General features: G+C 36.8%; 1 protein-coding gene across 8 annotated transcripts in view; it reads left to right on the plus strand.

The window, feature by feature from the left end:
- Positions 1-21,707, plus strand: part of Slit2 (slit guidance ligand 2) — a 326,445-nt gene that overhangs the window by 174,730 nt on the left and 130,008 nt on the right. For all 8 annotated transcript variants that reach the window (NR_111900.2, XM_006503815.4, XM_006503814.4 and 5 more), the window contains exon 5: positions 14,135-14,206. Coding sequence is in view for 7 of the 8 variants with exons in the window: in XM_006503815.4 (XP_006503878.1) it covers positions 14,135-14,206 (72 nt within the window). In the remaining variant the exon portion in view is untranslated. The remainder of the gene's footprint in view (positions 1-14,134; positions 14,207-21,707) is intronic.

The raw sequence follows: 21,707 nt of genomic DNA on the forward strand, positions 1-21,707 counted from the left end.
AGATTGACTTACACAGCAGAATCGTGCTTGAGTTTCTTCTGGCATCCAGAGAGAGCTTTAACAAAATGGAAAGGCTGATGTTATTGCCGCGCCGTTTTCCATCAACTTAAGCTGGGAAATGCTATGGCGTCCATTATTAAAAGAGCTTCAGTGAAGTATGATGGGTTAGAATGCCTATTGACAGCTGGCACGGGAGCAAAACAACTCAGTGGCATTGTAAATGCAAAGTAAAACTCACCTCACTGAAATGGTTTCACATTGCTCGGATAGGACTGAGGGGGTTTTCAAATTTTGTGTCATAATTAAAAATGCTAAACACAGAGAAGCAGCATGAACCTGTTTTAAATGTGCGTGTCTGGGACATTTGGTGTTCTATCTCCTGAAATACTTTTGCATCATCACACAGCATTGTGTGTGATGCACTTTGTGCCACTTGAGGTTTACATGTATTTGGAAAGGCTTTGGGAACTTTGTAGGGTTTTGCTGTTCCCTCCACAAACCTTCCTTATATACCTACCTCCTTTAGTCATCTCTGTGTTAGTGACATCTTGCCTACTTCTAAAGGTGGTACATATTACTATGTCTTTCATATATTTCCTGCAACTAGTACAATGCCTCAGAAATGAAACAGGATTGTTTAATCCTGCTGACTCAATAAAAGCAATAAAATGTGGTGTTCCACAGCACCAGCTCTGACCCTTCACTCGCAAGCACACATTGCTGCCAATCTATCTATCTTACATCTACCATTCTTTTTTTGGAGCCTTCTTCCCTTTTATCTTACCTCTTTCTTTGGCATCTTTTCTCTTTCCCTCCAAATTCCTAGAGAGTCCCTGCCACTTCTTTGATTTTCCATGTGGAGTTCAATACAGTTTTCTTCCTTCCTCATAAGTGTGATGTGCTTGAGAAAGCAAGCTATCTGTAGAGAGGAGCTCCCTCCATCCCCTGAATACTGACCCTCATCAGAACAGAGCAGGCAGTAGAGATACACTGACCACGTCCATGACCTCCATCTAAGAAGCCACCATAGTAGCTAAACTAATCCAGAGCCAGAAGTTATTATTCTGGTATAACTTTTGTGTTTAACTACCTCTTGTGTGTAATTCAGAACCCATAATGTCATGAAAATATGATGTTAGATTCCTGGAAATGTTTGCTTACTGTACATGGGCAGGTGCTTCATACATCCAATTAAAACATCCATTTGAAATTGCCTTTCAAAGATTATAAAATGGCTTTTTTTACATTCAGAATATTATAACACATTAGATATGACTTATGAACTCTTAATGCTTCTTTGCAATCCAGAAACTGGATATGATGGATTTAAATTTCATGAACTTAAAGTGTATCAATATGACCCAGCTGGCAAAAAATATTTTGAAGTGTTTATTGACAAGTGCAGTGCTATCATTAACAAATATTATATTTAAGCCTAAAGAAAAACATTTTCATCTTGGTTCTATATTATACTGTGAGGGATGTGGTTTGTTTACTAAATTATACCTAATTTTTTCCGAAATGATATCTTGTTCTTTGATATGTATTTTCACTTTAAGATGATAACATGTCACATCTACTGAATGCTATCAATGTATCCAAGGTTCCTGCTGAATCTCTGAGGTAATTTTCCAACATTTATGGAATATGTTTCAAATTTTAATCTTAATATATATTTTTTAAAACTAAAGCCCATAAGTTTAAAAGTAAAAAAATGGCTTAAGGTCATAAATGTATCAACACATCTGATAAAGCTCTTCAGATGTGAGTAGAAAGTTTAGGTCATCATTTTATTCCACTTTGTGCAAAGAGAAACACTGAAGATTTATCCACAGGTCTTATATGCAGTGCTAGCCTGAACTAAATAGTTTGTTGGGTGCTGAACACTGTACCTCATATTGCACACAATCTATTTAAGTATTACATTGAAAGTTTAGGGCTTTTGTCATGACAGTTTTTAAATGAGAGAGTTTATATTTTTTTCAATTTTTATCAAAAAAATTTATGAAATAGTAATTTACTAGTATTTACCCTCAACTGCTCCTCCTTACCCATCCATCTTACTCATGCTCGTTCTTTCTCAAAACAACAAAGCCACAGGAAAAGCAATATCACCTATGAGAAATAGAAAACAAATCTCAAAACAAACTAATAAAAGATAATCACTAAAATAGAAAGAATACTTAAACTTAGAAAAAGTATACACACACAAAGACACCCACATATAGAAAAAGACAGAAATAGAGAAGACTGAAAGAGCGAAAAAGGGAAAGAGGGAGAGGGGAAGAGAGAGGGAGAGGGGGAGGGGAAGAGAGGGGAGAGGGGAAAAGGAGAGGAAGAGGGAGAGAGAGAGAGAGAGAGAGAGAGAGAGAGAGAGAGAGAGAGAGAGAGATTGAGAGAGAGAGAGACTGAGAGAGAGAGAGAAACAGAAAAGACAAAGACATGGAGTTCATTTGGTGTTGCCCACGTATTCCAAAGCATGGGATCTGCTTTAGAGTAACAGCCCATGGGAAGAGCCTGGCTCTCCTTTCCCAGGAGATATCTTGTACAAATAGCTTCTTGTTTTGAGAAAAGGTTTTGTATCCGTTTATTCTTCTGAGTGCTAGAATATTAAATTTTTGAAACTGCGCAGGTCTTTTGCATAATGTCAAATTTTTGTGAATTCATATTTGTGTGAATGTCTCTGGAAGTCACTTTCTATTGAGTCATAATTCACCTTTGGCTTTTACACAGTATTTCTGTTTCCTCTCCCTGAGCCTTGAGTTTAATAAAGGCATCCCACTTAAGACTGTGTGTTCCAGTGGATTTGGAAAGTGTGGTTCTAGAGAGCTGTTTGTCCTACTGACATTTTCAGTCACAAACAGTGGCATATGCACATATTTATTTTCACATTTGTAGGGGGACACCTTGGGCTTAGCCTTTAGGGCTAGAATTAGCAAATGAGTAAGAAAATGTGTGATTTTGTTCTACTGTTCCAAATTTTCCATCAGAAAGCTCGTGCTGAAATTTTTCCCTCCCACTAATATGTAGCTCTGCTTGTTTCCAAGGAACCTGTGTCAGCAAGATGTGTTTCTTGTTCTACTTTTCTTCATTTTTGACCATAATATGAATAAAATTTTGTATCTCACTGTAAAAAAAAAATACTGTGTGCTCCAAAGTCTCTCATTCTCTGCACATTGTTAGTTGTGTACATATATGTAAATTCCCATCTATTATGAGAAAAATCTTCTCTGAGAAGAAGTATAGCAATATGTTACTAGGAGCCTTTTTATTTCTGTTTATTCTGTTAGCAAAATAATAGCAATATTCTTTCCACTAGATCCATGACATATCTAATGTCAGTCACTTAGGTACTTTACATATGGGTTTCATCTCAGGGAGTGGAACTTCTAATAGAAAAGTTGTTGTTTACTCTCATAACATTTGTGCCACTACTACGCCAGTATATCTTTTGGAAGAGTCTTTGTTGTCACTGGGTGAAACTGATGATAGCATTTCTTCTCTGGCAGCTTTTAAAGTATCTTATAGCACCATGAACAGCCACCAGTAGGGATGAAGCTTCTAGTTGGATAGCAGTTCCATTTCTTCATGTTCCATGACACATGATTTCTGTCTTTTGCAACATGGCTTTGTCATCAGTTTATGCAGAGTTACCAACATCCTTGGCAATAGCTTGTGATGTTTCCAGGGTATCTCTATGATGCCTGGGGATGTTTATATAAACCCATTGGCAAACAAACTCAACAGGGTACAACTAGTATAACTGAGGTCTTGTTGGTATAAGACACCTGGTTCGGCAATGTCTCCCCCATTATAAGGTACCTCTAAATGTGTATGTATATTAGGATGCTTCTACGGTAGTAGGCTTCCATATGGCTTTTCAAAAGGCTTTTAGTGTTTGTTGTCTGTCTCTATATTCCTTCTTATAACATACCCTCTTATTCCTTGCATCTGCCCTCCTACTTTCCTCCCCCCCCCCACCCCCGTCCTTGGATGGGAGTAAAGGATTAAAGAAGTTGTATTGTTTGCCAAAGTGAATAGAGATGGAGAAGGATTCATATACAATTAATCTATATGTGGGTATCAATACTCTGGTTTGGGTGGCATGCCTTATGGTATATGATGCATTTTCTTTGCACCTGCTGGAAGGAACAGGTCCTGTGTACTTATATGCAACTAGGCTTAGCATTAAAATGCAATATATTTTGCTCTTCAAATGTGGGCTTACCGTCTATTCTCTTTACAAACAGTTGCTCTGTAGAGAATTCTAAACCCACAAAGAAAACATAGATTGTAGCCACTCACCTTGAAACTCTAAACTAATCTTATGAGAATCCATTTCTCTGTGATTTTTGGGATAACCTATGTACACCTAATTTTTGTGTGCATGAAACTGTTCTCTGTTGGACTAATGAAATATTTGCATATTATATGAAGCCTGTACTTTTTTTTACACATAGTTAGTTATTTGGAACTCCATATATGTGAAAACAGTTCTTTTCCATGACATATATGAGTTAATTAAATATGTGAACAAAAGGATTTTTCTTAAGTAAACGATACATTTAGAAATTAAGAATTTATACCATGGTAATATTTACAGGTTAGCATGTTTATTTTCCATCAAGAATTACACTTTTTGACTTCCCAAAGATTAAATATGGATAAATATCCATCCATCATTACTCAGTACTTTCTAGAGTAGTTCGTGCAATTACAGATTTATGATATTCCTAGTCGGACTCTAAGAGAGGTTAAACTGTGGAGGAAAATAAAATTACCAGTAATTAAATTTACTGGCAGCTTTGCCATCTAAAGCAAATTTATTACTTCGTAGTAAAATATAGTTAGAGCACTTTCACATAAAGTGAATCCATTTTTACATGATATAGGTATTATACATCGCCATTTCAATTTATATAATTAAAATGATATCATTGGACTCTGAGGTTAATGGGATAATCCACTGAGAACCATACGTTGTGGGCAATAAAATGTAGCACTGCAGTGTTGGCTCTTTCCTGAAGAGCTGATGCAGTAATTCAGCACTCCTAGATCATGTGGTCCCCTTAAAATAGTGCAGACATACTGAAAGCAAAGAAGGAATATTCCCAAAAGTTGCCATCAATTTTTAGAACTTAAAAAAATTACTAAAATGATCTATGACTAGTGATTAGCATAAGTACACTTGAAAATTCTTTTCATTCTGTCTGTATTTTCCTCCATTCTGGAGTATACTACATTTAAGAGAGGCTTCTAAAGGTATCATGCCTGCAATCTCAGCCCATGGATTCTGGAGAAAGATTTTCCTGAATTTGAAGCATTAGAGCCTTTGCTATATGGGAATTTCATTACTATGTGGGCTTTGGAGTAGCACTGTCTCTAACAGAACAAAAGTAAGGCTGAGAAGACAACTCAGTGGGCCTTGCTGGGCAAGCCTGCTGATCTAAGTTGGACCCTTAAGACCCAGATATTGGAAAGCAAGAACCAACTCCCACAGATTTTTCTCTGACTTTCAGACATGTGCTGGCACCCGTGAACCCACACATCTACATATGCACATAATAGGTACATAAATTTAAAAAATAAAGAAAAAAACAGTATAATTAGGTGTATAAATGGTCAGCAGTTTCTATAAACTTTTCTTTCAACACAAAAGATAAACATGCTGGGCTTAGAAGGAAAAATGTATTGTTAAGAACATTTGCTACTCTGTCATAAGACTAGCATTGGTAATGACTCTCCTGGAGAAGGTGGATGGGGTGCAGATTGGAGAGAGTTGTAGAAGCCTTGGATGTGACACTGGTTTGCTTTTCTCAGCTTGATGTAAACCTAGACATATCTGGAAAGAGGGAATCTCAACTGAGCAACCACCTCCAATAGATTGGTCTGTGAGCATGTCTGTGGGACAGTTTCTCAATGGCGGATTGATATAGAAGGGTCTAGCCCCATAAACACAGTTCTCTCAAGACAGGTAGTCTTGGTCTTTGTAAGAAAGGTAGCCCAAGGGAGCAAGTCAGTATCAGCATCCGCCTTTCGGTTTCTGCATCAAGCCTTGACTTCCCTCAATGATGATTTCTAACCTGTAAGGCAAATAAACCCTTTCCTCTGCAAGTTCAAAAAAAAAAAAACAAAACTGGAATTGGGCCACAGACCCATTTTTGAGCCCATGATCAACTGAGGCTCCAGTTTCAGGTGATCCTGATCTGCAGGCACATGTGTTTAGGGAACACACATGTGTGCATAGGCATGCACACACACACACACACATACACACACACGTGCTTGACATTGCACACATGCACACATACATATACAGAAATAAATATGAAATAAATGTTCTGTAATTTTAGTATGATTATTTCACACTCTATAAAAATTTTAAAATGTATGCATTTTTATTAATATATAATATACATATTTTAAATAAGTGAAAAGTTTCCCAGCCATTGGACTGAGCTCAGGGTTCCTTGATAGAGGAGTTGGAAAAGGAACTGAAGAAATTGAGGTGGGTTGCAGACCCATGGAGGGAGCAATAATGTCAGTCAGCCAGACACACACACACCCAGAGTTCCTGGGGAGTGGACAACCAACCAAAGCATACACATGGAGGGACCCATGGCGCTGGCCACATATGTTGCTGAGGATGGCCTTTTTGGACATCAGTGGGAGGAGAGACCCTCAGGCCTGAGGGTGTTTGATGTGCCAGTGTAGGGGAATGCCAGGGTGGGAGGAGGGGAGTGGGTGGGTGGGAGAGCACCCTCATAGAGGCGGGGGGAGATGGGATAGGGGGTGTTCGAAAAGAAACCTGGAAAGGGGAAAACATTTGAAATGTAAATAAAGAAAATATCCAATAAGAATAGATAGATAGATAGATAGATAGATAGATAGATAGATAGATAGATAGATAGATAGATAGATAGAATCTGGTGTTTAGAAGTTGTAATGCTGCAATATCTTTATGGACTAAAGGTTTTTATGTCAGAACAACAGGTGTACAGTGCCATTACCCTTTTGTAAATCAGAGTCCAGACCACACATTGGCTTGAAAAAATGTGAGGGGTGCTGAAAAATCAAGAAAGCCTCCTTTTCCCCTGTTTGGGTGGGAACTCTGCACAGCCTCGCACAGAAATTGCTAAAGCCTCTGCTATGGTCTTGTTAGGCTGAAAAGAAAAGAAACCTCTTATGCAAGCATGTTGTTCCGTAAAAGCACTGCGTTTTTATTGCTTTTAAGATTGGGATCCGTTTCAAGGGGAGGCTCCAGTCCTGACCCTGTTACTACTGATACTATGGTGCGTTTACAGTCAGGAGCCTAGCATGGCTGTCCTCTGAGAGGCCCAACAAGTAGCTGACTGAGACAGAAGCAGATACTTACACCCAACCAAATAGTCTGAAGTCAGGGACCCTTCTGGTTGAATTAGGAAAATTCTGGAAGAAGCTCAGGAGGAGGGAAGCCTCATAGGAAGACCAGCAGTCTTAACTAACCTGGACCCCTGAGATCTCTTGGACACTGAGCCACCAACAAGGCAGCATATACTAGCTGGTATGAGGAGCTACACATATACTGCAGAGGACTGCCTGGTCTGGCCTCAGTAAGAGAAAAAACACCTAACCCTCGAGATACTTGAGGCCCCGGGGAGTGGGGAGAGATGAAGGTGTAGGGTAGGGTGGAATGGGGGGTTGGGATATTCTCTTGGAGAAAAGGGGAGGAAGAATGGGACGAGTAACTGTTGGAGGGTAGACAAGTCAGAGTATAATGACTGGACTGTAAAAAAAAAGACTACAGATAAATATTTTTTAAAAGAGAGAGATTCACTACAATCTCCTTTATCAGCCAGTAAAATACCTTGAATTCAAACACAAGCATTTTTGTCTTTCCAAGTTTTCAATATTATGCTGTGTTTTATTACTTATCATGAAGCTGTATCTATATGTTTTAAGAAATAATGTCTCCTTATCCAGTTAACTCCCAATCCATTCTCAAAGAAACAATTCCAGTTGTGTGATACCCAAGTCATCTAATAGTCCATTCTTTTGTTCACATATGTATAGTATCATAAGGATCTAGGACTCTATTGTCTGAATAAACTAGTACTCACATGCATGTATCCAAACACATATACATAATTAAAATTAATAAAAACTAATCTTAAAAAATAGAGTGGCCTCTTTAAAAGTTTTATATTTTGGTAATAGTGATATTGCACATCAGTGATAGTGTACTAAACCCCAAGTAACTGTACTCTTAAATATGGCAAAGTTTAAGTTATGTATATATTAATAGCCTCAAAGTAACCTTTCTTATCATATATTCCGATGCTGAGAGTATGATATACATATTCATCCTGACTTAAAGGGTTTTCTTATTTTTGTTTTTTCTGTTGGTATTTATGCCTTAAAACTATATGCATATGCACAAACACCACATATATAATTCAAAATGAACAAGAGCATTAAAGACATCATTTAGTAAAGATGTTTCAATAGGATGCTAACATGGGTTCCAAGTCCATGGGTCATAATATTTAGATGATGCATTTATGAAGTCATGAATTCCTAGATCTCTGTGTTACCTATTCTTCTTAACAGGTTTGGAACTCAGGGTCTGAGTTTCTATTGTTATTGCTGCTAGTTTGTTTTTTGTTCTTAAGAGAAACACCATAGTAAATTCTTATGAATGATCCTTGGTCCACAGCTTGAAACCATTGCTGAAGAAACTTAAAAAATGCCAGATAGCTATCTGGCTACTGAAGACACCTCTTATGATAATGGCCAACAGTATAAGGTTTGGAGAGCAGCTGAGTCAAGTGAAAGTCCTGTCTCTACTGCACATATACTAGCAACATGAGCAGTTTGATCATGTAACCTACATTAAACCTCAGTCTATCCTCTCCAAAATGAGAAATAGAACTGCATCCTGATGTGATTCTAGAAAGAACTAAGTAAAACAAAAAAAGTGTTGGCCAGCTATGAGCAATCACTCATTACTTAATCAAAGCATCCCAAGATACAGACTTTCTCACACTTAAGTTACATTGGTAGACTCTCACAAGTGTAACTGAGGCAGTACAAAATCTTTTTATGGCACTTGGTTAGGACTAAGAATCCCTAGCACAAAGCTATGTTAGAAATTAGAGAAAAAAAGACCTATATTACTAAGATGCTCACTAGAGTCTTCTTTGCTTAGGACTACAAGTTTCTGAAGAATCACAAATAAAGCCTAGAGTTGAATTATGAACACAAGATGTGTATGTCAGAGATTAAGATCCATGTAGAGGCACAGTAGGAAAGCTCTGAAATAGATCATCATCGGAACATTTCAAGAAACCACAAGGAGTCCAGTAGATCTGGAATGGAATATGAAAGAATATAAGTAGATCTCAAAAGCAAGTGTCAAATAATTCATTTGGGGCTACTTGTACATCTTTATGGTGCTTTAAGCTTTTCTTTTATTGTATCAGATACTCTGGCATTTGTATCAAAGAAGCATCGATCATAGGAAGGCTATATAGCAGCATAGATATAGTTGCAGAATATTAAGCTAGTCCATACTAAAAGAGGTCAAGATAACAGAAAGGTAGAGAGAAAATTCTGGAAATATTTTGAGCTGGGTGAAGTTTAATAATAGATTGTCATTGGATGTAGAAGATGCCCAGAGTCTCTTATGTAAACCTCTGTCAAAATAGTGCCCTCTTTAATTAGGATGAGGAAGACTTCAGGAGAAAGTAGCTTCATATAATTTTGTAGATAATGTTTATATAAGGTTGGGAGTGCTTTAGAAGTTGTCATAAATCAATACAACGAGGAGAATTTGGACTGTGTCCTTTAAGAAATGGACATGGCTGCCAATCCACTAATATCCTAACATCGGTCAGGGGTGTGGAGGAAGAAGAGGAGAAGCAGGAGCAAGAGCAGGAACAGGGGCAGGAGGAAAGGGCTTGACTGCAGGTACTGTAGATGTGTTTGGGAATGGGTTGAATGTAGTGAAAAATGGGGTTTCAATGAGAAGCCCAGAGCTTTGTGATGACCCAAATGGATCCTGTCTCAGGTACAGTTCTTAGAGATGTTTTCCATAGTGTGCGTGTTAAAGCACACAAAGTTCTTGCTGGAATCATGTTGTGGTCCACTCATTATCTTAATTGTGGAGCTTGGCTCCTGAAAAGGAATGGTCTTTGCAGCTACCTCCTGCCGTTTTCAGGAAAATGAATAAATTTGACTTTCAAGAATTGTAATATTTTCAGAGCTAAAGAGATGGATCAGCAATTAATAACATTGGCTGCTCTTGCATAGGATCTAGATTTGGTTCACAGCACCTACACAGCAGCTCACAACCACCTGTAACTCCTGTTTCTGGGGACCCACCTCCCTGTTCTAGCATCATGGGCAACAGGAATGCACACGATGTGCGTGCTTCTATAGAAGCAAACCATCAATACACCGACAAGTAAAGGGAAAAAAGAATTCCAATATTTTTATTATTTTTTTCAGAAATGTCACAACATTGTTGATTTCAGGAACCTCTAAAGTGGTCGTTCATCTTGCCTCAACTTCCCAACCTGGCATAGGAGTAGGACCATTTTCCTTCTGGGTTCACAGTTTTGTCATCATGTTGTTCAGAAAATTCAAGTGATTGGAAACTCTGCTGAGATGACAGTCATCTTAACTTACATCAAATACTTTCCAACTGGAGCCAACTTCGGATTCTATTGCCTAATGTTCTCCTTTAAAACCTCAGATTACTGAACACCAGCCAGCTTTTGGAGATACTGCCTGGCACCTCTTCTCTGCCCATTACCCCTGCCTGCTCTAAAATTCAATTTCCAGATTAATCTTCCTAAAAATCAAGTCAATCAAGCCATTTCTCTGTTCAAACAGATTTTTACACTTTATTGCGCAGTGATATAATTACAAACTTCTTCCATGGTCGCTCCATCCTAGTCACCTAAGAGTTCTGACTTATTGTACTTGCTCCACATAGCTCAAGAAACAATAGTCCACAATTAGGGATATCTCCTTGTGCCTTCATTGATCTTCAAGGAATAGAGCAAAGGCAGAGAGGTCAAATAATTGCCTTCTAGGCAGAATAATGGAAACCAACACATGAAACCAACACTTTAAGATACTTTCATATTTAGTTATTATTCCTATCTTCTTTACTTGAGTTTAAATTTTCTAGAAACAGGAAACTAATTCCATTCAATTGTTAACCTTTAATACACTGGCCGAAACTCCACATATAGTGGATAGTAAGTGAATATATATATGTAGGAAACAGAAACTATCAATCATATATATATTATTACACACACACACACACACACACACACACATTCATTCTAATCTACCATTGCACAAATGACATTTGTCAAAGCCTAGGATGAATTGAAGGTTCTATGCCCCAGTATAAGGGAATGCCTGGGCCAGGAAGCAAGAGTGGGTGGGTTTGGGAGCAGGAGGAGGGGGGAGGGGATAGGGGATAACATTTGAAAAGTAAATAAAGAAAAATAGCTAATTAAAAAAGAAAAAGAAAAAGAAAACACTCTCTTAAGGCCATAAACACAGGAAAAGCATATTGAAGCTGATTCAGTAGTCCTTAAATGTTCACAAATTTTGGCTCCTTGTTTATCTGCATTTCCTGTATGTTCAATAATGAGTCTTCTCATTAAAAAATGATAACATTTTCAAAAGTTAGGTCCTCTCACCCAAAACTGAAATAATAATATCTGCTTTATAACATAGGCATGGTAATTGGATCATGGGATGTATCTTCCTTTTAGGCATCAAATATTGCTCATGTCAGGTACTTTCTTTCCAGATGAACGTGGCGCACTCCTCAAAAATGACTTGGGATCTATAATTAAAGCCACTTAACACAGAGGACCACACACTCACGCATGCTTAGACTCCATTCCATGCTGAGGAGCTATCTATCCAGGGATACAGCTAGATACAGCCATAAGTCTTAGGGAAATATTGAGCTTTGAGCCTCTTAGTCCTTCAAAGGCTTTAGGAGAAAGAAGGTTGGTGGCTATTAACCAAAGAAAACAGGGCTATGCTTTAGGGATTTGTCATAGGAAATCAATAAAAATAATACAAATCCAGGAGTGCTATTCCTCCTAAACTGCAAGGTGTCACAGTTATGTTTATTTGAGCCAACAAAACCTTACTTTCCTCTCCCCACTGAAGTCAGTGAAGAGTCTGACCACAGAGCATGGCAACCCAGCAAAAGAAAGATTTTGTGGGAAGGAACGGACTCAAGTTTTAGAGATCAGAAGGCTACAGAAGTGAGAGAAAACTCACAATGTTTGTCATCATTACCTATGTGCTTTCTGAAGTATTCCTTGTCCGAGAGGAGGAAGGGGGGGGGGGCTGGGGGATAATTAGAAATTGTAACCCCGGCAGGGACATGACGATAAAACACAATCATTTTCAGGAACCATGATAGCTTCATATTCATTTGAATGCCATCTTTTCATTTTCTTCCTTGTTGCTTGCTACATTTTTTTAAGTTTTTCTTCCTCAAATATCTTTTATCTGTGACCTCATCTGAACAGTTTCTTCCATCAAGGCATATATATATATATATATATATATATATATATATATATATATTCTTAACTCGACATAATCTTTAAAAGGAAGGAAAGAAGTCAGCCCTAATCAATGACAAGTGGGAGAAATCAGCACTTTTTTGTTTTTTAAGGAAATGTGGTTTTATTGCTCTTAATGATGTACTGAAATTATTGAAAGCAATAATGAGCTACATGGCTTTGGAATGTGCTTCCTGCATAAGCACAAATGGGTATAATTCCTCTTTGAAGTAAAAAGGAGATTTTTGTTTTTTCTTCTTCCTTCTCCTTCTCTTTCTCTTCCTCTTCCTCCTCTTCTTCCTCCTCTTCTTCCTTCTCATCTTTTCTGAAGGCCTGTATCATTAACATTTATATCTTTACAAATTGCATAGCAAAAACTTTTTTTTTCATTTGAACATTAAGAATATTGGGATATAAACTCAAATCTCATTTGGTTAAAACTCGGTGTTAATGAGGTCAAGACCACACACTAAATCTCTGCACCAGCCAGTCATATCCTCTCCTGTCTCAAGTGACTACAAGCACGTGAATTATGAGCTCTGCTCACAAGCAGCATTGAGGGAGTGTGGAGCGACCTGCTCAATGTGCTTCCGCACGGGGGAAAACTGCTCAGTTTGTCATCTGCTGGGCATCTGTGGTCAGTAGCTTCAGTGTTCTTTGAAAGAAAAGGTTATCTTAGAATTTGAGTAACTTCATTGGTATTTTAATAGTGAGCTTGATATTTCAGCTTCTTGCTGTATGCTCATGTGAATAAAACCCAGAAGGCAATTTTCTGTTTTCAATGGAATATCTTTATGCGTGTGTATTTGTACTCTATGTGATGAGGCTAATAGTTCTTTCTAAGCTCTTAGAATTGACTCTGAACTCTTGGAAGGGGGAAAAATGAATTATTTTATGATGAGCACTTTTTTCTCTCCAAACTTCTTATTTCAACCCAGAAAGTGATTTTTTTTCCTTGTTAAAGATGTATGTCTTAATTATATTAAGATGTAAATATAGACTCTGTGTTTATGGTTATAATAGAAATATTTAGGGAAGACTTTTAATTAGCCTACTATTAATATTTCATGCAGAAACTTTATTTTGTTGTTGGATGAATGTTGCCATATCTTTTTTAATATTAGTTAAGTTGCTATGGAAGCTTAGTTATGTGGTCTGAGTGCTGTCCTGCTTCTCTAGGGAGCTCAGTGAAAACAGAGATCGTGGACAAGTGTTGAATTCCATAGGGTCCCCTTGAAATTATGAAAAAAATCTGTTTGTCCTAATGAAATATTTTACGCTACAAAATTAAGTCCACTATTATATTAAAATACAATATCTTGTAATAGAACAAAGAATTAAAATATTTAATCCAATCTCTAAATTATATTAGAATTACAAATTATTTGTGTAGTTATTTGCTTCGCAGTTAACTATTTTGCCTTTTTTGTGTGGTACAGGGTACTTTTTCTTGGTCTAATTTTTGGTTTTCTATTCCGTATTTTGGTTAAATGAAACATAAAATATAATTTCTTAACTCTATTTCTCCTTCATTTTGTTTCTAGTGATCTCAGTGAAAATCAAATTCAAGCAATTCCAAGGAAGGCTTTCCGTGGGGCAGTTGACATTAAAAACCTGTAAGTATAGAAGTATACCTTAATTTTTAGTGCTTTATAAATTATCATATGTTTTGGGGTCATGTTTACATTTTTAAAACTATCAGAAAATGAAATACTGATAAAGCTTTCTTCTTGTTTTGAAGATACTTCAACGGAAACATAAAAGTTTGCCTTTGTAAGGCATTTGGGCAACTCAAGTCATTATACAATTTATTCTTCAATGTGGCGATTAATGTTTTTAAATTTTTCAGAAAAATGGAGGGTTTTTTCCAAGTCCTTTCTTATTCTCTTTGTAGTTTCTGGCAGGGTATGCTGAAAGCACAGCAAATAAACTGTTTATTTTCTTTTGTAAAGCATACATAGTATTTTCCAACTAAAGATAAAGATAGCTCAGAACTGCACTTTTTTTTCTGGAGTTTTTAGATGTTAAAAGTATTTTTTAAAAATGATAAATTCCCCTTTTCATTCATGTGTCTTTTTCTCGCATCCTTTGCCTTGCATCTGTGAAGGACAAGATGAATTAGCACCCCTTATAATAAGGAAGAGGAGAAAACCCGTATTTCTTTACTTTTCTTGATAAATCTTTAATCTGCTTTCTTGCAAGGTGTTTAAGTGCCTTTTGCTCTCAAACTGCCTGGGCAATACAAGCTCTCAGCGGCAAACCTAATATTCTCAATATATATCTTTATCAATTCCAAAATACCCTGTTAGTCTTTTAAAATGACTTTTCAATTTATTTCAAATGTTGGGGGTTAAAATGTTTTCCTTAGCTATTACAGTATCTTAGGATATATGGATGAAGGGCCCCTGTGTATCAAGAGTAACTCGTATAATTCAATGTTTTTTAGCTAGTCATAAACAGTGCAGGCAATTTTTCAAGAATTAACTGATATTCAGAGTTCTCCATGGGAGAATTCAGTACCATTTTTCTCTCGTAGTGACAGTGAGACAGATGTTGTCCCTTGTCAAAGTGGACAAGTGTTGATAAAGCCACAGATTTGGGCCTTTACATCTCCTCAAAAAAAAAAATGTGTTTTTCTTGACCATGAATCTCTGCTTTCTGAGTCCATAAGTAATGACAGAAAAGCACAGTTTTGTGACTATAAATATACAAAACCATTAACATTATGACTGTGGTGATTTTTTACGGGCACTTAGACAAAAAGGATTTTTTCTGCTTTCTTTCTATCTTTACTAGCTAGGTCTCCAAGAATGCTTAACTTGGATTTGCTGACACAGGGCGATACAATCTGTCTCAGTGTATTATGTGTGAATCTGGTATTACTTAAGAATTTCGGGGTTGTAGCCACTCAAATTGCAATGGCTACAACTGACCACCCTGGCAGGGTATCACTTGTAACCTTACAATAGTACTGTCATTAAGTGCTTAGTAAAATTCTACTTAAAGCATTCATCAAATATTCAGATACTCTAAGTCGCCTGGTGCTCTTTGCCTATAAAATAAGTCTACATGTAGGAGTATTGACCCATCACAGGGGATTTCTTTAAATACATTTTCTTCATTTAACCCAAAGCATAAGTTCAGAGATTAAGTGAAAGTGAGAGAATACGCCAGCTGCCATGAGAAATGAACATTTTAAACCTCCCCACATACATTCATGAGGTTTTTTTTCAAATTCAAAGACTGTTACATATGCTGCACAAGGGGGGTAGGATTACAACTTCAGACAGTGTTGCTATATTTTGGATTTCCAGACATAAGCAATCATCCCGAACCTTCTTGTTCCTTAGTATTTAGTTTCATAAAATGAATAATAGTTATGCAGGTTTGTTGTGGTTATTAGGCAAATGATACGTGAAGACCCTTTAAACCAGTAAAAATGCTAGGAAAGTATAATATTATGTTTCATTATGAAAGAATTCAATGAATGATTACTTAAAGCTATCCACAAACACGCAACTTACAAAGGAGACAGGATAGTAGAATAAATATCAATATGAGAGTATAATGAATATTTTATTTAAACATGCATATGATTATTCTATTATGAATTGATTAGACCTGGACCTTCAAGTTAAAAAAATAGACATGAAAGTATTAAATAAACATAAAACAATGATTTATAAAAGATAAAATACTGTAAAGTGGAGCAACTTACAAGTATTATTATAAGTTGTCAGAGACGTCTGGAAGGAAATTCAGAGTAAGGTATAAGATATAGTCTTATAATGTGTGTTGGTAAACAGTAGATAGGTGAAAATTAAGAAAGAACTTCGTATAAAAGCAAAGTGCAATGGCGTTTTAGTTTGTTTATTTTATGAGTATAAGAAATGGAATGTGATGGTTTTTTATGAACTAAGGCAGTGATGAGACACAAGGGATCCACATGTCGGAGATGCTGACTGACAGCTTCCGCAGAGTCTGCTTTGGAAATTTATGTTTCCGCAGATGAAGGGAAGCTTAAGAGACAGTGTAGACCTGAATGGTGACACTAAAATAAAGGGAAAAACTCCTCTCCTCAACATCTTCCGTGAAGTGATGCAAAAGAAAAGAGGAAAAAAACCTGCATTTTGTAAAAATTTAAGTTTTTAATCAGCTTAAATAGCTAAAAGAAACTTTTCAGTTAAAAGACACCTCAAACCACGCTGTTAAAAAAAAATCTCATTTCATGGGACAGGGTATAAAGTTTTTTTCTCACTCAAACAGAAGCAACATATCTTCTGTTTTTCAAGTATAAAATTTAATTTCACTATTCTTAAACTACTAGCCATAACTCTCAGTAAATCAGTTGCATACCATTGATGATAGTGCTGAGCGGGACAGAAACAGGGTTTTTTTGTTGTTTTGTTTTGTTTTGTTTGTTTGTTTGTTTGGTTTTTTTGTCATCTTTATTGTGCCTCCGTGTTCGCTTCTAAGTAGGTTGTTCTGCATGTTGTCCCAAAGGAGTCCTGCACAATCATTCAGAGGTAAAAAGAGAAAAATCAACTCAAGCAGCATGTGTTTGTCCCTTAGCAGTGCCAAGACCCTGGATGATGTAGCACTGACTTTCTGGAGTCCCACCCTGGAGCACTGGCTCTCTGCAATCCCACCCTGGAGCACTGACTCTCTGCAGTCCTACCCTGCCCCAGCATAATAAGATTTTCAGATTTTCCACTTTTGGGCCTGATGCAAAAACAGTTCCCGTTCCTACAAGGTTTCTAATGATAACACTTGATTTGCCCTTGAGGTCTGGCTAAATATGCTCAAGTTGGCATCTTGACAATATAAAATGGATGTTGTAGAAATGTTGCAAATTAGAACATTTTATTTCCCTTTCTCCAAGCAACCCTTGTTAAAACCAGCCGGGACAGATGAGCATTCATCTTGGTCTTAAGCATCTCAGGGGAGAATTAACTAACTTTATTTTTTATTTTTTATTTTTTGGTTATATATCTTTATTTGATACCTGGATTAGAGTAGTTTTAGTGTTTTGTCTTGTTACCCCCCCCCCAATCACAACTTATATCAGTTTCCTTTGTCTTGACGTTTTAGACTGTCGGATATTAAGAAAACAAAACCATATTATAATATTAACAAAATAATTCAGTTACTAACATTTCCAGCAGCAATATTCATGGGATTTCCATGTGTGCTTTTAAAGTCACAAAATAGGACCTGTTTGGTACCCTGTCATTACCAGTGGATGATTCTTCAAGTAGTTAACCAATGCTTGCAGAACATGTCTTTAGAGGCTTTGTATATATAATTAATAGGTTTACTGCTGAAGTCACAAAGCTTTGCTCCCCCATAATCAAATGTCAAAAGGAAACATTACAATATGCGAGGTATTTTTTTTTCAACCACCTGATGGGATAGTTCCACTTAATCTTTTCCTCTTAGAAAATATTACTGGTTAGGCTCCCCTTATTTTTTGAACGTATGATTTTATTTTTGTAGCGTGTGCTTCATGGGTTCAGATATGTCTTAAGGGTTCCTTTATTTTATAAGAAAAAAAATCCTATTTGACCTCGGACTTTGATGAAAAGAGGGATAAAGACATAAACTTATGATGGAGACAAGTTGGTTGTAATTTTTTATATCACATAACTCATGTTAGCTACTTTGCTCTCTCTATTTGGAAATGAATATTAATAAGTAATCGAACTCTTGTAAGAATTACACTAGTCACCATACAAAAGAAAGCACCTTCCTGTTTCTTCTTTCCTCCTTCTGGTACACATCTTAAAGATATGCTCTGTGTAGTTTTCATCCTACACTCTCCCAATGTACATCCTCTTTTTCTCCCAATGTACATCCTCTTTGTGTTGGCTTGTACCTTTCCAACGCCACTTATCCCAAAGCTATGAATTTTATTCTCCTTTTTTTATATGAAAGAAATCGTTCCCATTGCTTAAAAAACACAAAGAAAAACAAAAAAAAAAAAAAAAGAAAGAAACTAAACTCATCTTTCCATAAGGGAAAATGAACTGTGTTTTTCATGGGCACCAAAGAAAATATTAAAGTAATTTCATGTGCACTAATCTATACACAAATGTAGAATTCACAGAATGACTCAGGATGATTTTCTTTAGGCAAGTCATGGCTATATTTGGATGATAAATATGCAGGACCATGACACTTTGGAGAAAAATCATCCAATTTAGACGCACTGTTTATTGACAAGCGGGAAAGGGAATTAATTAATCTGTTGTTGCAAATCCGCATACATGACTTAGACACATTATTGTTACATGAATTGCTGTTACTTTTCTTTTTCCAGTCCCATCTTCTTTGAGGTTAGTTATACTTTTCAATGAATCCTCTCCAGCCCATAAAATGCAATTGCAGCCAAATTTATGTAGGTATATCAAAAGCATAACATATTGTATGACTTTTACCTTTATCTCATTTAAATCTCTTTCCTGGTATGTTTCTTCATCGTTATTTACATAATTCATGCTGACTCATGAACAACAGTTTGCCAGAGAGAATAGAACTAAAATGTAACCATAAAGGAGAAGAATGTCTGAATTCTCTATAAGTGTAAGAGATTTCATCACCTCTGCCGTAAATCCTAATTACAAATAACCTCTCTAGTCAGTTTCCAAGTTTACTTCATTTCAAACTTATCTTAAAATAATATCATTTAACGATCTATTGAAAATTGAAGCTGTTCATATCCAGCTCTCTCCTAGTGGTTTTCATTCATGTCCCAGGCTAGAAATACTTTGAAAAAGAAACTTTTTCTTCAGTGGTGGGGATGGTAGGTTTTTTTTTTAATTCTCTCATATATTATGTTTCCACATCAGTTGCCCCTCCATCCCCCAACAATCCCTTTTTCCCAGATCCACTCCTCTATTTTCCTTTAGAAAGGGCAGACCTCCCAGGGATAGCAACCAAATGTGGCATATAAGACTAGGCACTTCCCCTCATATTAAGGCAACCCAGTAGGAGGAAAAAGGATCCCAAAAGCAGGCAAAAGAGTCAGAGACAGCCTCCATTCCCTCTGTTAGGTGTTCCATGAGAAGACCAAGCTACACAACTGTAACATACATGCAAGATCAGACTCATGCAGGCTTCCTGCTTGTCAGTTTAGTCTTTGAGACCCTTTGAGCTGAGCTGAGTTGATTCTGTGGATTTTCCTGTGGTGTCCCTCTTTCTCCAACGTTTTTCCTCCCCCTCTTCCTCAGGATTCCCACAAGCTCTGTCTAATGCTTGGAAATGAATAGGTCCTAGACTCTTCTGAGCCACCTACAGATAGTACTCCAAGCAAATGATAGCAAGCAGTGAGTTTTTGTGAGTGTCAGCCCTCACACACGTGATGCCTATAGCCCCAGATGACAAATACAAATACAAGTTATTTGGTGAAAAAGAAATGGGTGGGGTCTGGTCAGGATAAGCAGGTCCCAGTCTTAGAATCTTGGGCACCACCCATGGTCTTGCAGCCTGAGTCTTTTTCTTCATTCCCAAGGCACCAGAATTGTGACCAACCCAACAACTGTGATGAGGTAACCAGCATCACTCTTTTGTTTTCTATTTTGTTTTGTCTCCTTTGTGCTTGAAGCAACCTTCAGCAATAGTTTTTCTTCTGTGACTAGATAATGTACGCAGTGTATCTTCAAAATGCCCCTAAAACAAAACACAATAAAGCGAACAAAATACAGGAAATGATGGTTGATTTTGAATTCCCATGTACCAATTTATAATACCAAAGCTAATGTGTCTAGTGTGGCTACTTTGTTGTTCAGTGAGACAGAACATACCTTCAGATCTCATGTGTCTCTAAAGTGGGCCAGAACACTTTGTTACCTCTGAACTGTTACAACAGCCTCCTAATTGATTTTGACCTCCAAGCTTTAGTCTCATTAGATAATATAAACAAAGATACTAGATGTTTACTCCATGATGCATTCATTTTACATTCTGATAACCAGGTTCAAACTCCTCATATTTATTATCAAGGATGAGTTTGTTAAATATACTAAAGCCAAACTATATGAATAAAGCAGACCATGGCCTTAGTTTCATATGGACAATAATATAGAGTTTAACTAAGAGAGCTTATTGAATGTTATCTGGTCTCTGTAGAAATTCTAATTAATTAGGATGTTCTGACTGTGACAAGAACTTACTACTGCTTCGAGCCACTGTTTCTCTATAGAAGCTCTCTGTTCCACCCAAATATCTCTGGTCCTGAAAACATTCCCTTAACCTTATAGTGCTTGTTCTCACAATTTGTTCCCATGGAGCTGTTCTTTCAACTATAAAACTCTATTGCCATTTGAGGAGAGAAAAAGATATGACCACTTTGATATGATATAATGCTGGAAATTGAATCCAGGGCTTAATGCATGCTAGGCAAACATTCTACCTCTGAGCCACATCTTAGAACATTTTATATATACTTTTTTCTGCACTCATTTAACTCCCTCCACGTAGAGGAATCATAGCTGTTTCTGAAATACATTACTTCTTTGAATCTTGGCCATCTATTTCTCTAAAACTCCACTTGAAGCAGAAAAGCACTGTGTATTTCCTTCCTTAAGCTCCTGGACACTGCATGAGGATGTGAGAAATATATCGATCTCAATTCCAATCAAAGCTAAACACAGTATTTGCTGTGACTGCATAGACGTTCTTAGACTTTTTCAAGTCCTGTGAGATTGAGGTGCCAGCAATGTTTCCTTTCTCACATTACTATGATGAGTAATGAGAATGTATACAGTTAGCCTCTACCATATACTGTGTGGTCAGAAAATATGTTAATTATAAACAGTCTTAGTTTCCAACTGTTTGGCTAATTATCGTAGGAATGCCAGGACTCAAATACCATTCTAGTCATTTCCTCCCTATTGTCTGTTACAAAATATTTCTTTTAATCTGGCTAATTGTTTCTTTTTCTCCATTCAAATAGCAAATGCATATAAATTTATCGTAGCCTAATAAAATTTAAGGTTACAATTACTAGGATACACAAAATATTGTCTAAAAGACTGTAAAACAATTAAATATCAAATTATGCAAAATCCCAAGGTTTTTAGAATAGATTTTTACCTTATCATCTAAGGCCCCAGGACC

Source organism: Mus musculus, chromosome 5 (genome assembly GCF_000001635.26).
Source record: "Mus musculus strain C57BL/6J chromosome 5, GRCm38.p6 C57BL/6J".
Classification (NCBI taxonomy): Eukaryota; Metazoa; Chordata; class Mammalia; order Rodentia; family Muridae; genus Mus; species Mus musculus.